A 17,126-nucleotide genomic window follows, 5' to 3' on the forward strand; every position below is an offset into this window, starting at 1 on the left:
CATGGGAACGCTTTTGGACTTCGGTCGTTGAGGCAAACGATGCATTTCACTGTATGTTTCCATTATACATGTGCAAACAAAGCTGATCTTTAATTTCTGGATGAAATAAACAGTGAAACTGAGAATAACTAATCATTGTGTTGCAAGTATCATATTTTGAATAAACCCTTCCTGGGCTTCCAGCCGGGTACAGGTATTGATTATAACTGATGTTTTGATAAACTCTAGCATTTTCAGGGATGATGCCTGGGCATGTCTAGTCCAGTGGTATTTATGCCCCCATTGTCCATCCGTCCTGATTGGTTAGTCCTCATCCAATCAGATTTCTGCTCTCCTGATAAAGTTTAAGGGAATTGAGGGATTCTCAGATTCCTGTAAATAATGGGTTAAGTACCGACTATGTCTGTGATGCAGTGTGTTTGAATAATGTATCACAGCTGCTTCTTTGGAGCAAGATGAGGGTTAAAGTTCACACAGATCCACATAAGATGTCTCCTGATTCTTTACACTTTTTGGTTTCGACAAAAGGCGGTACCTGATGGAAATTAGACAGGACATTCTTTTCTTAATTACAGACAGACAGACATACTTTATTGATCATGAGGGAAGTTGGGTTTCATTATGGCCACACCAAGAATAGTGAAGAAATATAGGAATATAAACCATAAATAATTAAATAATAATGTTGATGAGTAATAATAAGTAAACAATAATAAATAATAAGTAAATAATAGTAAGTTAAAGTGGCTGGAGTGTCTATTAAACTGAATGTTCTTTTGTATCAGTAGTCCATTGACTTGGCTGGAATGCTTATCAAACTGTCGGTGGCCTTGTAACTTCTAAAAATTCTGACATCAGGCAGTGAACTTGTTGAACCACCGGAGGGACGAGAATGCTTCTCCCCCTGATGTCAGGACCAAGTTCACTTGCCGGCTGAGCTCGAAGAAATAAACGGGTGAAAAAATAAGTAATGATCTTTTGTGCCGTGGTTATTTCGTCCAGCGTTTTTTAAGTTTACACTCCCATCTTGTTTACAATTGAATTCCAGTTCTTAATTAGAGCGAGGCCTTCGTCTTTGTTAAAATTCTTTTCCCCTAGTTTTATTTCAATGGCTTCCTTCACTAGACGGTCTCAAAAGCCATTGGTGTGTCACAGTAGTTTTGTGCCATTGAAGTCAATCCTATAGTCATTGCAAATGCAGTGTTCTGCTACCGCCATTTTCTGTAGGTAACCCAAGTGGATACACCTCCTGTGCTCCTTGATGCAGGTTTCCGCCTTGCATCCTGTCTGGCCAATATACACTGCTCCACATTCACAGGGAATCCTGTAAATGCCAGCTGACTGGAGTCCCAAGTCATCTTTGACACGCATAAGCTGTGATTTGAGCTTCCTTACAGGTTTGTGGATGGTATTAATCTGCTATTTCTTAAGTAGCCTGATGATCCTTCCAGAAACCATGGAAATACTGGAAAGACAGGCAGTAAAGATGGGTTCCCCCTTGTTGTTAGGCTTCCTGGTTTTTCTGTTGGCCCTTTTAAGGTGATTTTAAGGCCCTTAAGTAAAGATGATTTATCTTTACTTAATCATAATTTATACGAGTCAAAGGAATCACAGCTTATGTGTTTACAGGATTCCCTGTGAATGTGGAGAAGAGTATATCGGTCAGGCAGGACGCACTGTGGAAACTCGCATCGAGGAGCACATGAGGTGTATCCGTTTGGGTTACCCAGAGAAACCAGTGGAAGCAGTACATTGCATTCTCAATGGCCATTGGCTTGACGTCGATGGCACAAAACCACTGTGCTGCACCAATAGCCTTTGGGATTGCCTGGTAAAGGAAGCCATCAAAATAAAACTAGAGGAAAAGAATTTTAACAAAGATGAAGGTCTCAGTCTAAGTAAAAAAACTGGAATTCCAAGGTGGGAGAACAGAAACCTGACTGGACGAATACTAACCAATCGAGATGGGTGGACTACAGGGGTATAAATACCACCAGACTAGATCTGCCCAGGCATAATCGCTGTTGGAATATCACAGAGTTTGTCATTGAAACGTCGGTTATAATTGATACTCTTACCCACTGGAAGCCCGAGAAGAGTTGATTTGTCATAAATGCTGGGAAAACACTGGATCCTATATCATATTTCCTTTATTTATTTATTTATTTATTTAAAAGATTTTTTTTATTGTGTTTTCAAGTAATTACAGAATAAAAGTGTATGAAAAAAAATGTATATTACCCTTAACCCCTCCCCCCTAACATCCCTATAGAAAAAAAAGAAGAAAGAAAGAAAAAAAAAGAAAGAATGCCTGGATATTGGAGGATCCCCACATGCTCCATGGAGTTCGTAATAACTTTAGTATATATACTTATTTCTTTCCCAAAATAACCAATTATTTCATTTCGGAGCACTTATATATTTAATCCTATCTTTTGTAAATAAGGTCGCCAAATTTTCAAAAATGTTTCATATTTATCTCTTAAATTATAAGTAATTTTTTCAAGTAGAATACAGCCATAAATTTCTTTCTTCCAACGATCTATACTTAAATATGTATCCGATTTCCAAGTAACTGCAATAGCCTTTTTGGCTACTGCCAATGCAATTTTTATAAATTCTTTCTGATATTTATTCAATTTGGGTATCTGTTTTATCCCTTCAATATCACCTAGTAAAAGTAATATTGGATTATGTGGAAGTTGTATTCCAATAATTTGTTCCAATAAAACTCTTAAATTTGTCCAAAAAGGTTGAATTTTAGAACAAGACCAAGTAGAATGGAAAAAAGTACCAATTTCTTGGTTACATCGGAAACACTGATCAGATAAATTTGGGTTTAATTTATTTATTTTTTGTGGTGTAATATATAACTGATGTAAAAAATTATATTGCACTAATCTTAATCGGACATTTATTGTATTTGTCATACTCTCAAGACATAGTCTTGACCAATTTTTTTCTTCAATTTTAATATTCAAGTCACTTTCCCATTTTTGTCTTGACTTATGGACTCCTTGTTTAATTGCCTGTTTTTGAATCAAATTATACATACAAGAGATAAATTTTTTAATCTTTCCTTTTTGAATTAAAGTTTCTATTTCATTAGATTTCGGCAATAACATTGTTTGACCTAATTTTTCTCTTAAATAAGCCCTTAGTTGAAAGTAACAAAAAAGCGTGTTGTTTGATACTTTATATTTATTCTTTAATTGATCAAATGACATTAATATACCTCCTTCAAAACAATCTCCTATATATCTAATCCCTTTTTGAAACCAATTATATAAAAGTTGATTATCCATTGTAAAAGGAATAAGTCTATTTTGAATTAAAGATCTCTTTGCTAATAAGGATTTCTTTGTCTCATCGTCAACATTTATCTTATTCCATAAGTCAATCAAATGTTTTAATATAGGAGATTCTTTCTTTTCCCGTATCCATTTAGATTCCCATTTATATATAAAATCTTCTGGTGTGTTTTCTCCTATTTTATCTAGTTCTATTCTAATCCATGCCGGTTTATCTTTCTCAAAAAAAGATGCAATAAATCTAAGTTGATTTGCTTTATAATAATTCTTAAAATTTGGAAGTTGTAACCCTCCTAGATCAAATTTCCATGTCAATTTTTCCAACGATATTCTTGACAGCTTACCTTTCCAAAGAAACTTCCTCACATATTTATTTAGCTCTTGAAAAAACTTCTGGGGTAGTTGTATTGGTAGTGATTGAAATAAATATTGTAGTCTAGGGAATATATTCATTTTTAAGGTATTTACTCTACCTACTAATGTTATTGGTAATACCATCCATTTATCAAGATCTTCTTGAATTTTTTTCAATAGTGGTAAATAATTTAATTTGTATAAATTCTTTATGTCATTATCAACTCTTATACCTAAATATTTTATATCATTTGCCGACCATCTAAATTGGGTTATTAATCGACATTGACTATAATCTCCTTTAGTAAGAGGTAAAATTTCACTTTTATCCCAATTTATTTCATAACCTGATATTTTCCCATACTCTTCTAATCTATAGGATAATTTACGCAACGAGTGCAATGGGTTTGTTAGATAAAGCAGAACATCATCAGCAATTAAGTTAATCTTGTATCCTTCCTGATTAACTCTGAAACCCTTAATGTCTGGGTCCATTCTAATTAATTCAGCTAATGGCTCTATCACCAACACAAATAAAGCAGGTGATAATGGGCAACCTTGCCTAGTTGACCTTGTTAACTGAAATGGTGTTGAAATTTGACCATTTGTCACTACTTTAGCTTTGGGATTAGTATTTAAGGTTTTAATCCATTTTATAAAAGATACTCCTAATCCATATTTTTCCAATACCTTAAATAAAAAATCCCATTCCAATCTATCAAATGCTTTTTCTACATCTAAAGCAACTGCCACGCTCATTTCCTCCCTCTTTTGCGCTAAATGAATTATACTAAATAACCGAGTTACATTATCTGTCGATTGTCTATTTTTAATAAATCCTGTTTGATCCATATGTACCAATTTTGGTAAGCATTTAGATAATCTGTTAGATAAGATTTTTGCTATTATTTTATAATCAGTGTTTAATAAAGAAATAGGTCTATATGATGTTGGTTTTAAAAGATCTCTATCTTTTTTTGGCAATATTTCCTTTATTAAAGGAGAAAAAGATTTCCTTTATAAAAGCTGGAAGGCTTTGGACTGCAAGGCCCTATGAAGGACAGTTTAAAAAAAATGCCAGCAGGAACTTCAGGGTCTCACTCCCCTTGTTTGTGACACTTACCGGGAGAGTTGTATACAAAGAGCCCAAAGCATTGTTGAGGATCCCTACCACCCATCCCACAATCTCTTTGACCCACTACCGTCCGGAAGGAGGTACAGGAGCATCAGGACTAGGACTGCCAGGTTTGGTAACAACTTCTTCCATCAGCCTGTGTGACTATGAATACAGTCAGCCCTCCTTAACCACGGAGGATTTAGTTCCCGGACCCCTCGTGGATACCAAAATTCGCAGATGCTCAAGTCCCTTATTCAACCTGTCTCAGTGCGGTGGACCTTAGGACCCGATGGTAGAGATCTGAATCCGCGGTGTTTCTGTTTGGGAAAATAATCACGAACAAGATTGAAAATAAAGTGGAAATAATAAAGTGATCGGAAAGAGGTGAAACGCCATTAGTCATTGTAAAAGCATTAGGATACGTCGGTCAATGATCGGAACAATATTAAAGGATAAAGTGAGAAAGGCTGTGCCCCGATGAAAGCTACAATTATTTCTAAGCAATGCAGTTGTTTAATTATTGGGTTTTGGGGTTTTGGGTTTTTGATCCTCTACATCAACCCGGCACGGTGGAGAGCGTGCTTGGGAGCGATCTGTCCTGACTCCTGAGAACTTCCATTCCCAAGCCTGGCGCTGAAACATACCTTCTATGTGTTTTAATTACATAGAAAGGTAAAATATGTACTATATACTAAGACAAACGTTTGACTAACTGACGCTAAATAATAGCGGATGTACCTGTTCCGACTTACTTAGTAAGAGAACTTCCGATTCTTTTCGATCCCGATCCACAATAACCCACGCACATCCTCCCGTATACTTTAAATCATCTCTAGATTACTTATAATACCTAATACAATGTAAATGCTATGTAAAATAGTTGTTATACTGCATTGTTTAGGGAATAGTGACAAGAAAAAAAAGTCTGTACATGCTCGAACAGCAAGTGCTGGAAGAGCACTTCCGGGTTTTCGCGATTCGCGGTTTTGCGCATACGGAATCCGCGGATAAGGAGGGCCAACTGTACTCTGCACCACTGAGGTCTCGTCACTAGTACAGTGAGCTGTTTACTGTTTATCTGTGCTGCAGACTATGTGCACTTTGAATTATATTTTATTAACTTATTAGTGGTAACATTTTGTTTTATATGCTGTCTGTGATATATGTTTTGTGGGTGCATCGTGGTCCAGAGGGATGTTTTGTTTGGTTGTATATATGTACAGTCAGATGAGAGTAAACCTGAACTTGGGGAAGGAAGGGTTAGTAAGCGTGGGCATGCTGTAGCAGTGCTGGAAGCATGGCAACTTGCGGACTGCCCCCCAGCACATCCTCGGACTGTGGTCATTGGCACAAACAATGCATTTCACTGCATGTTTTGATGTATATGTGCCAAATAAAGCTAATCTTTAAATCTTTAATCTCTGGATGAAATGAAACAGTGAAACTGAGGTTAATTAGTGATTACATTTTATGTATTGTATTTCCTTTATTAAGAGTCCAGTAATGAATTGATAATAGCATGGCCGTCTGATGATTGGATCTGTTTTCTGTCTGCAGGAGAACCTGTTTTGCCTGAAGCTGGAAATAATTGGCAACCATGGCAGAAGATGATCTAATCTTTGAGATCGAAGGTGTTGGCAGTACAAGTCGAAACTCTGTGGACGATAGTGATGATGAAGAGCAGTATCTTATCTGCTCCATCACAGATTATGATGAACATCAGTCAAATAAGATTTGCAATCACAATTACTTGAAGGGCAAGCTTTGTGAAACTTCCAGCTCCCCTGTAAGGTCATTCAACTTTAAGGTACAGTCTTAAGATCTCTCATTTTATGTTTTTATTTCTGCCCTTCGATTAGTACACTAATGTATTTATATATACAAGTAATGCTTGAAAGTTAACTAACATTCATTGCAGTGAGTGAGAGCCTTGCATGTGCTTATTGCCCGGTAACATACTAACGCTGGTTGTTTGCAAACTCAAACTTTACTGATCAGACGCTTAGAGATTAGAAGTCGGGTAGTCATTATTTTATTGAAGCTGAAATCCAGCTTTAGGTGTGGGCAGGTTAACCAGATGGTAACTACAGTTTCTTTTTGGAATTGGTGCCTTGTTGAATAATCAGTAGGATACCAGTATAGCATACAAATTGGTGAAATTCTGGTGCCCTTCTTTAACAAAGATTTGCATTTTGTGAGACGTCATTAGTGACATCCTCTCAGTTCAAGGTTCAGGTCCCACACCAGAAACTCCAGCATGTAAAAGCATTCTGACGGTCAGAATCAGGTTTCTTATCATTGACGTACAGTATGTTTGTGAAATTTGTTTTACAGCAATTCAGTGTAGTGCTCTTTAAAAAAAAAAGTTAGAATAATAAAAAATAAATGTTAGAAGAGAACAAAATAGTGGTGGTGGTGTTCGTAAATCTAATGGTGGAAGGGAAGAAGCTGTTCCTAAAGCATTGTGGGTCTTTAGGCTCCAGTAACACCTCCTTGATGGCTGTAATGAGAAAAGGGCGTGCCCTAGATGGTGCCTTGAGTGCGAGGTTGTTATTCAGTGAGATTTCCCCTCTCTCCCCCCCCCCCCCCCCCGTTCTTCTAGCCTCTAGCAGGTAGAGCTCATGAGCCAACAAATGCTCCTCAGACATTAACCCTTTCACTTGTCAGTAGAAATCGCTAATGTTGGGTCTCAACCCAAAATGTCAACCAGCCCTAAGGACGCTGCTTAACTCACTGAGTTCCTTCAGTAGTTTGTTACTCCAGATTTCAGCATCTGCAGTCTCTCATGACTTTTTTAACAGTTTTGGTACTCATGAATTTTCATGCATATGTACAAGAAGATCCCTTTATAACAGAGATAGGGAGGAATCTCTATACTTAGAGGGCAGTGAATCTGTGAAATTCATTCCCACAGATGGCTGTAGAGGCCACGTCATTGTGTATATTTAAAACAGAGGTTGATAAGTTCTTGATTAGCAAGGGCGTCAATGGTTTTGGGGAGAAAGCAGGAGAATGGTGTTGAGAGGGATAATAAATCAGCCACGATGGATTGATGAAGCAGACTCAATGGGCTGAATGGCCCAATTCTGCTCCCATGTCTTATGGTCTTTTTAATGCAAGTTTTTCCCTTTTTGTCCCACAGCAAATTTCAATCCAAATGCTTTTAGAGCAGTTTGTTGATTCTGAGAGTAGCGCAGAAGGATCTGTATTTTGTGTAAAATAATTCTGGGGAGGTTTGCTGCTAAACTAATCAGTTCTTAGTCATTTTGTTTCTTTGTCAGCGGAGCAGAAAGGGATTAACCAGCATTAGAATCCACAAGCATGCCAAAAACATCCCAAAGAGTGAGACGGAAAAATAAAATTACTCATATGGTGTTCAAATTTAAAGCAGTGTTAAAAGCAGTGTATTTTGTGGTAAAGGTGGTATATTTTGTGGTTAAAAACCTACAGATGCTGGAAACCAACAGTAAAAACAAAAAAAAGATGCTGGAAAAACTCAGCAGGTCAGGCAGCATTTGGGAAGAAAGAGAAACAGGGTTAATATTTCAGTGAACGATTCATGGTTCAAAATAAATTTATTATCTAAGTACATATATGTCACATTATTCTACCCTGAGATACCAGATTCTTCTGGTTGTGAACTGAGGCATTAGCTCATGTTTCTCATAAACACAAGGGATGCTGCAGATGCTGAAAATCCAGAGGAACATAAAGGTCTTGTCTTGAAACGTCGGCTGTTTTACCTCTCCATGGATGCTACCTGACCTGCTGAGTTCCTCCAGCACTTTACGTGTTTCTCTGTCCGTGGATCAGACCATTGCCAGTACATTGATTTTGCTTTGACATTTAATTATTACTTTACTAGTTAACCAACATGCAATCCGAGAAACAATTTGACCAAATCAGTATGTTGTATTAAGCTTTCAGAAAACTATTGGTGTCTTGTGTCATTTCGTGGAGAAAATTAAATTAAACTTTTGTTAATATTGGCTGAGTAAATCAAAAATATATACAGGGACTTTTTTCCATAATTAGAAACAGATGATGTAACAGTGCCACAGATAACACTAACAGGCAATGTTTTGTTTAAAATAAAATTTTCATTTTTGTATTTTTCAAATTATCTTGTATCCTTCAGAATCACGAGACCAGTCCTAAGTTTGGCTCATTAACTGACCGAGGTCGGGTAGGTCGAATATATGCAATCATTTCATTGTGTTTTCTACTCCGAAACCATCCTGTCACTTGTATACTTTCCTGCATGTCATCGTTAATTCTCCTTCCATCTTGTGTTTGAACCAGAATTCATCTCTTCTTCTTGGATCCCAGCTCTGCTGATATCTTGCCTCGCTCCCATCTAACCTCTCTCCACAGTCTCATCCTCCTCTTTTCTCCACACCAGTTTTAAGATGCCTCTTAAACTCGGTTAACGAATCTCTTAATTGTCCTAATGTCACTTTATATGTATGTTTGATTTGAAAATGCTCCAATGTAAGTCTTGGAATCTATTGCTAATGTTAAATGAGGTTTATTAATACAGTTTTTTGTTGTTGCCATCTCTGGGGTTTGGAATCTGCCCCTTTTAACTCATTTCCTGACCTTGCTGTGCCGGTTTGAAAAGAATTGTGATAGTAATAGCAAATGTTAAATATCCTCAGAGTCAGAGGATAGTGTTGGTATTTTAGATAAGCAGGAGCTCCTGGTTTCACTCTACGTTAGTTCTTGTCAGAGGTCAGTCAGAGGTCAGAGACGTGAGTTGAACATGCTGGAGGTATAAACAGTGCATCAGTGTTGGTTTGAGGAATGTACTGTACCCTGTCTGAGACGGTGCCATTGCCACAGCATACCAGGAGTCCACAGCACAGAACAAATAACTGGTTTTACTGTTGAAAACCAAAACATATTGACAGAGCATTACAGGCAGCCCAGCACCCCGTCTGGGGCATAGGCTGTCCTGGGCCAAAACAAGGTTGATAAGCCTTGTGGCTTCAGCTTTTACCACATGACTTCATATGTCTTCTAGCTGAAGATCCTTGCTGTCCCAGGAATTAGGTCTTTGGAGCTTTTGTTGGGTTTTCTGTAGCTCCGGGTTTTACAGGTTAGGGCTGCTAACTCCATGCCCAACCCTCCCTCCTTTCGTAGCTGGGCTTGGGGGCATCCCTGGCGGGGGTTATTACAGGCACTAGTATTACATTTAATTGAATCTTTCCAATAAGGAGCATTCCATACATAGAAGAGCATTCTGTTCCACCTCCTCCCCCAAACCATCAAGCAGAAAAGATTCAAAAGCATGTACCACTGGGATGGTGCTTGCTGCAAGGTCTCCTGGTACACCAGGGTCTCTGGATCATTTGGTGTTGGAATGGGTGTATTATTGTCACTTGTATCAAGATACCATGAAGATCTTGTCTTACACTGTCCATACAGATTAAATCATTACACAGTGCCTTGAGGTAGAACAAGGTAAAACATTAACAATGCAAAAGGGTTAAAAGTGCAGTGCAGGCTAACTAGGAGGTGCAAGATCATAATGAGGTAGATTGTGGGACTACGAGTCCATCTTATTAAATGAGGTCCATTCAGTAGTGGGTTAGAAGCTGTCCTGGAGCCTTGTGGTATGTGCTTCCAGACTTTTGTATCTTTCTGCTGGATGAGAGGGGAGAGAACGCCTGGGGTGGGTGAAGTCTGATCAGACTGGCTGCTCTACAAAGGCAAGTGAGAGTGTAGACAGAGTCGATGGTGGGGAGGCTGCATCCTCTGATGTTCTGGGCTCAGGCAGAGTGTTTGCCGTACCAAGCTGTGATGCATCCAGACAAAATGTTTCCGATGGTGAAGTTGGACAGCGTACAAACCTTAGTGATCTGAAGTGGGCCACAAGAGCAGAAAGTGGATTGTTTACAATCGCTTCCTTGTTCTTAAAAAAGCAACTTTGAGCTGATGTTGATGTGTGACAGGGTGTATGCTGTCATTCTGACACTGTCAAACATGAGGACAGAATTTCAATTCCACTTAGTCTAATAATAATGTGTTTTGAATGCAATGTATTACAATTTGTATTATATATCTGTGTTTAACAGCTTCTAATTACGTGGGGGGGATGTCTAGTGACCTATTTATACTGCAACATAATTCTTTATTATGAAGTCAAGTCACTTTTTATTGTCATTTCGACCATAACTGCTGGTGCAGTACATAGTAAAAATGAGACAACGTTTTTTCAGGACAGTGGTGTTACATGACACAGTACAAAAACTAGACTGAACTACGTTTTTAAAAAAAACAGAAAAAAACTACACTCTGTGGTGCCAGATTTGCCCAGCCTACAATGGTAAATTGGTTTCTGATTGTCACATGTACCAAGGTACAGTGAAAAACTGCACAGCGGTTAGTGTAATGCTTTACAAGGCTGGTGACCCAGGTACATTTCCTGCCACTGTCTGTAAGGAGTTTGTACATTCTCCCCATGACTGCATGGGTTTCCTCCAGGTGCTCCAGTTTCCTCCCACAGTCCAAAGACCTACTGGTTAGTAAGTTGTGGGCAAGCTATGTTGGTGCTGGAAGTGAGGCAACACTTGCACGCTGCCCCCAGTACATCCTCAGACAGTGTTGGTCGTTGATGCAAACAATGCATTTCACGTATGTTTTGATACACATGTGACAAATAAAGCTGATGTTAGATCCTAATGCTGTCTCAGATCAGTTCACCATATCACTGCATAGAGGTAGTACAAATTAAACTAGGAGCAGAATGAAGTGCAAGTTATAGGGAAAGTGCACTGCTGACAATAAGGTGCAAGGCCATAATGAGTTTCAGTCTATCTTATTGTACTAGTGAACTGTTCAATTGTCTTATAACAGCAGGGTGGAAGCTGTCCTTGAACCTGGTGGTATGTGCTTCCAGGCTTTTGTCTTCTGCCCAGTAGGAAGTGGGAGAAGAGAGGGTGTCCGGGTTTGGTAGGGTTTTTGATTGTGTTGCAGAATAGATGTTTCTGGGAAAAAATAGTAGTCCAATAAAACTGTCGGTGCTGGATGTTCAGGGCTAAAAGGTCTTGTTTCCAATTAATACCTCAAAGCCCTTATACATTCACTTTATTGATGTTCTAAAGCACCACACAGCACAGCAAAAGGCATTCTAATCCATGCCTACCTGATCTTCTGCCTTATCCCAATGATCTGCACCTGGACCATACCCCTCCATACCCCTCCATACCCCTCCATACCCCTCCCATCCATGTACTTAACCAAACTTGTCTTCATTGGAACAGTTGAATCAACATCCACTGGCGGTTCATTCCACACTCTCACCATCCTCTGAGTGAAGAAGTTCTGCCAGAGGTGCTCCTTAAATATTTCACCTTTAACCCTTAACCTATAACCTCTAATTCAAGTCTTGTTCAACCTGCATGATTGTTAATTCTCCTTCCATTTTGTGTTTGTCTTCTTTAATTTTTATCTTTCTCCTGGATCCCAGCACTGCTGATCTCTTTCCTCACTCCCATCTAACCTCACTTCTTTTGTCTTCCTCTTGTCTCCACACCAGCCTTTAAGATGCCTCTTAAACTCAGTTAACGAGTCTTTTAATTGTCCTAATGTCACTTTATATTTTGGCATATGTTTGATTTGAAAATGCTCCGGTGTAAGTCTTGGAATCTGTTGCTAATGTTAAATAAGGTATATTAATACAGTTTTTTGTTGTTGCCATCTCTGGGGTTTGGAATCTGCCCCTTTTAACTCATTTCCCAATTTCTTGCTGTGTCAGTGTGCAAAGAATTGTGATAGTGATGGCAAATGTTAAATATCCTCAGGGTCAGAAGTGTGGTTCTGTTTAGTTTTGGTGTTTTAGATAAGCAGGAGCCCCTGGTTTCACTGTGTTAGCTCCAGTCTAAGTACAGTCAAAGGTCAGAGACATGAGTTGAACATGGAGGTATAAACAGTACATCAGTATTGGTGACAGATGTACTGAGACTATGCCATTGATACAGCGTACCAGGAGTCCACAGCACGGAACAAATAACTGTGTATTCACAGAACATTACAGGGACCTGAGGAGAAAATTCCTGTGTATCTCTGTAAGATCTCCCTCATTCTCTTGAATTCTAAGGACTGAAATCTTAATCTATTAAGTTCAGGTCCTCAAGTACCAGCAATATCCTTGTAAATTTTCTCTGCACTCTTTGAAGCTTATTGATATCTTTCCTGTAGTTAGGTGACCAGTCATTAACATAGATAGAAGGTAGTCGCAACAAGTTTGGGAGCTGGGGTCTGGTTAATCACATGCATGTCAGTTGGTCATTCTGAATGGTCAGTTGGCAGGTTATTGGGCGTTTTATTATTGACACTGTGGAGCTGCATTTTAATACAACGTGTGGTAGAGAAGCTGCTCACTGTCGGAGGTAGGTTCACAGGGCCAGTGATGAGCTGAGTCCTGCCTCCACAGACTTGCACAGTCCTGCTGACTGGGTGGCTGCACCAACATTTACTTACCAACTTGCCAGCTAGAGCGCCAGAACACCAGTCTGCGTTGTCATCTGCTGTGAACTCATTTCCTCCTGCAGGCCTGCGGTGATGGGGACTGAGCTCTCGGCCGGATTTAGTGTGAGCGAGGCCTGCGGTGATGGGGACTGACCTCTCGGCCGGATTTAGCGTGAGCGAGGCCTGCGGTGATGGGGACTGACCTCTCGGCCGGATTTAGCGTGAGCGAGGCCTGCGGTGATGGGGACTGACCTCTCGGCCGGATTTAGCGTGAGCGAGGCCTGCGGTGATGGGGACTGACCTCTCGGCCGGATTTAGCGTGAGCGAGGCCTGCGGTGATGGGGACTGACCTCTCGGCCGGATTTAGCGTGAGCGAGGCCTGCGGTGATGGGGACTGACCTCTCGGCCGGATTTAGCGTGAGCGAGGCCTGCGGTGATGGGGACTGACCTCTCGGCCGGATTTAGCGTGAGCGAGGCCTGCGGTGATGGGGACTGACCTCTCGGCCGGATTTAGCGTGAGCGAGGCCTGCGGTGATGGGGACTGACCTCTCGGCCGGATTTAGCGTGAGCGAGGCCTGCGGTGATGGGGACTGACCTCTCGGCCGGATTTAGCGTGAGCGAGGCCTGCGGTGATGGGGACTGACCTCTCGGCCGGATTTAGCGTGAGCGAGGCCTGCGGTGATGGGGACTGACCTCTCGGCCGGATTTAGCGTGAGCGAGGCCTGCGGTGATGGGGACTGAGCTCTCGGCCGGATTTAGCGTGAGCGAGGCCTGCGGTGATGGGGACTGAGCTCTCGGCCGGATTTAGCGTGAGCGAGGCCTGCGGTGATGGGGACTGACCTCTCGGCCGGATTTAGCGTGAGCGAGGCCTGCGGTGATGGGGACTGACCTCTCGGCCGGATTTAGCGTGAGCGAGGCCTGCGGTGATGGGGACTGACCTCTCGGCCGGATTTAGCGTGAGCGAGGCCTGCGGTGATGGGGACTGACCTCTCGGCCGGATTTAGCGTGAGCGAGGCCTGCGGTGATGGGGACTGACCTCTCGGCCGGATTTAGCGTGAGCGAGGCCTGCGGTGATGGGGACTGACCTCTCGGCCGGATTTAGCGTGAGCGAGGCCTGCGGTGATGGGGACTGAGCTCTCGGCCGGATTTAGCGTGAGCGAGGCCTGCGGTGATGGGGACTGAGCTCTCGGCCGGATTTAGCGTGAGCGAGGCCTGCGGTGATGGGGACTGACCTCTCGGCCGGATTTAGCGTGAGCGAGGCCTGCGGTGATGGGGACTGAGCTCTCGGCCGGATTTAGCGTGAGCGAGGCCTGCGGTGATGGGGACTGAGCTCTCGGCCGGATTTAGCGTGAGCGAGGCCTGCGGTGATGGGGACTGAGCTCTCGGCCGGATTTAGCGTGAGCGAGGCCTGCGGTGATGGGGACTGAGCTCTCGGCCGGATTTAGCGTGAGCGAGGCCTGCGGTGATGGGGACTGAGCTCTCGGCCGGATTTAGCGTGAGCGAGGCCTGCGGTGATGGGGACTGAGCTCTCGGCCGGATTTAGCGTGAGCGAGGCCTGCGGTGATGGGGACTGACCTCTCGGCCGGATTTAGTGTGAGCGTGTGTGTGCATACACACAAGAAGTGCAGAAACCAAAACTCTGGCTGAGATGGTTCGAGGAGGAGGTGGTCAGAGGACAGATGCAACTCAAGGCTAGCAAACCCAATGAAGATTTCCTGTGGAACAACTGTTTTTTCCCCTTTCCTGATTGCCGGCACACTTGACAGCAAAGTAATGACCTTAATGGCCTGAAGCTCAAAGCTGCATTGAGCACTTCTGCCTGTTCTTTACTGTCTTCTGCTCCAATGCTGTTTCCTCTCTTTCCTCCTGTAGCTTTTTGGTCTCTTGACCCTCGTTATGGCCTTGCAACTTTTAGTCTCTTTTTCCTTTGTGCTAACTCAATGCACTATCATGAAATTAGCTGTATGGGTGGTATACAAGATAAGTTTTTCACTGTACCTTGCTATATGTGACAATAATAAACCAATTTGCCAATGCAGGTGGGGCTAATGTGGCACCAGAGAGGATATCACAGGATTACATTTAGAAATAAATCAGTCATGTTAGGCTTTTCATTGTAGGTTTCTGGTCCTCCTGATTTTTGATGTCAGACACCACCTCCTGTCTTGCTCATTATAGAATCATATTTAGTCTCATTTTGTCTGTGCTGAACTGGTTTTCTGCATAGTCTCATCGAACTGCACCTGGACCACAGCCCTCCATTCACTTCCCATGCATGTGCCTATCCAAGCTTTTCTTAAATGTTGAAATTGAATCCACGTCCACCACTTGTGCTGGCAGCTCATTCCACCTTCAAACTCGCAACACCCTCTGAGTGAAGAAGTTCCTCCTTAAATATGTCATCTTTCTCCCTTAACCTATGACGTTTAGATCTAGTCTCACCCTACCTAAGTGGAAAAAGCCTTAACCCTATCTATACGGTCAGCCCTCCTTATCTGCGAGGGATTGGTTCCGGGACCCCCTGTGGATACCAAAAAATGCGGATGCTCAAGTCCCTTATTTAACCTGTCTCAGTGTGGTGGACTTCAGGACCCGGCGGAGCTCAGGACTTGCCGCCAGTGGCTGCTGCTGTTTCTGTTTCATTGACGGAAAACAATCATGATTGAAAATAAAGTGGAAATAATAAAGCGATTGAAAGAGGTGAAACGCCATCGGTCATTGGAAAAGCGTTAGGCTACAGTCGGTCAATGATCAGAACAATTTTAAAGGATAAAGTGAGAATAATGGAGCATGTGAATGCCCTGCCCTGATGAAAACTACAATTATTATTAAGCAACACAGTGGTTTAATTATTGAAATACATACATTTCTTAAGTGTTTTATAGGCATAGAAAGGTAAAATATATACTAGACACTAAGACAAATGTTTGACTAACTAATGCTAAGTAATACCGGATGTACCTGTTCCGTCTTAGAGAACTTACGCTTATTTTTTCGATTCTGATCCATGGTAACCTATGCACATTCTCCCGTATACTTTAAATAATCTCTAGATTACTTATAATACCTAATACAATGTAAATGCGATGTAAGTAGTTGTTATACTGTATTGTTTAGGGAATAATGACAAGAAAAAAAGTCTGTACATGCTCAAACGACAAGTGCTGGAGAGAGAACTTAGGGTTTTCCCGTTACGCAGTTGGTTGAATCTGCACATGCGGAACCCGTGGATAAGGAGGGCTGACTGTACTCATAATTTTGTATACCTCTGTCAAACCTCCCTTTATTCTCTCATGTTGCAGGGAATAAAGTCCTAACCTACTCAATCTTTCCCTATGTCTAGTCCTCGAGTTCTGGCAATATCGTTGTAAATTTTCTCTGTTCTCTTTCAATTTTAGTGATATCTTTCCTGCAGGTCGCTGACCAGAACTGCTCATGGTACTCTGAGTTTGGCCTCTTGTACAATTTCAATATAACATCTCAACTCCTGATTCATGAAGGTCATTGTGGCTAAAGCTCTCTTCATGACCATATGTTGTGAAATTTGTTGTTTTGTGGCAGCAGTACAGTGTCATAGATAATAAAAACTACAAATTAAAATAAAATAGAACATTAAAGTAGTGCAAAAAGAGAGGAAAAATAGTGAAGTAGTGTTCATAGGATCATCGTCCATTCAGAAATCACATGGTAGAGGTGAAGAAGCTGTTCTTGAAACATTGAGTGTGTCTTCAGGCTCCTCTACCACCTGTTTTATGGTTGTTATGAGAAGGGGGCATGTCCTGCGTGCTGGATGCCATCTTTTTGAGGCATCGCCTTTTGAGGGTGACCTGGATGCTGAGGAGGCTAGTGCCTATGATGGAGCTGGCTGAGTT

The 17,126-nt window shown here is 41.5% G+C and overlaps 1 protein-coding gene across 4 annotated transcripts in view; it reads left to right on the forward strand.

Annotated features, from left to right (window-relative positions):
* The window catches only part of eef2k (eukaryotic elongation factor 2 kinase), an 80,313-nt gene that overhangs the window by 6,156 nt on the left and 57,031 nt on the right, over positions 1–17,126 (forward strand). For 2 of the 4 annotated variants that reach the window (XM_073060129.1, XM_073060132.1), the window contains exons 2-3: positions 6,340–6,589; positions 8,921–8,968. In XM_073060129.1, the coding sequence (XP_072916230.1) occupies positions 6,380–6,589; positions 8,921–8,968 (258 nt within the window). In that variant the 5' untranslated portion in view covers positions 6,340–6,379. Of the gene's footprint in view, positions 1–4,728; positions 4,911–6,339; positions 6,590–8,920; positions 8,969–17,126 lie in introns of those variants that run through there. The other 2 variants (XM_073060130.1, XM_073060131.1) reach the window with 2 other exon arrangements.

This window comes from Hemitrygon akajei, chromosome 11 (genome assembly GCF_048418815.1).
Source record: "Hemitrygon akajei chromosome 11, sHemAka1.3, whole genome shotgun sequence".
NCBI lineage: Eukaryota > Metazoa > Chordata > Chondrichthyes > Myliobatiformes > Dasyatidae > Hemitrygon > Hemitrygon akajei.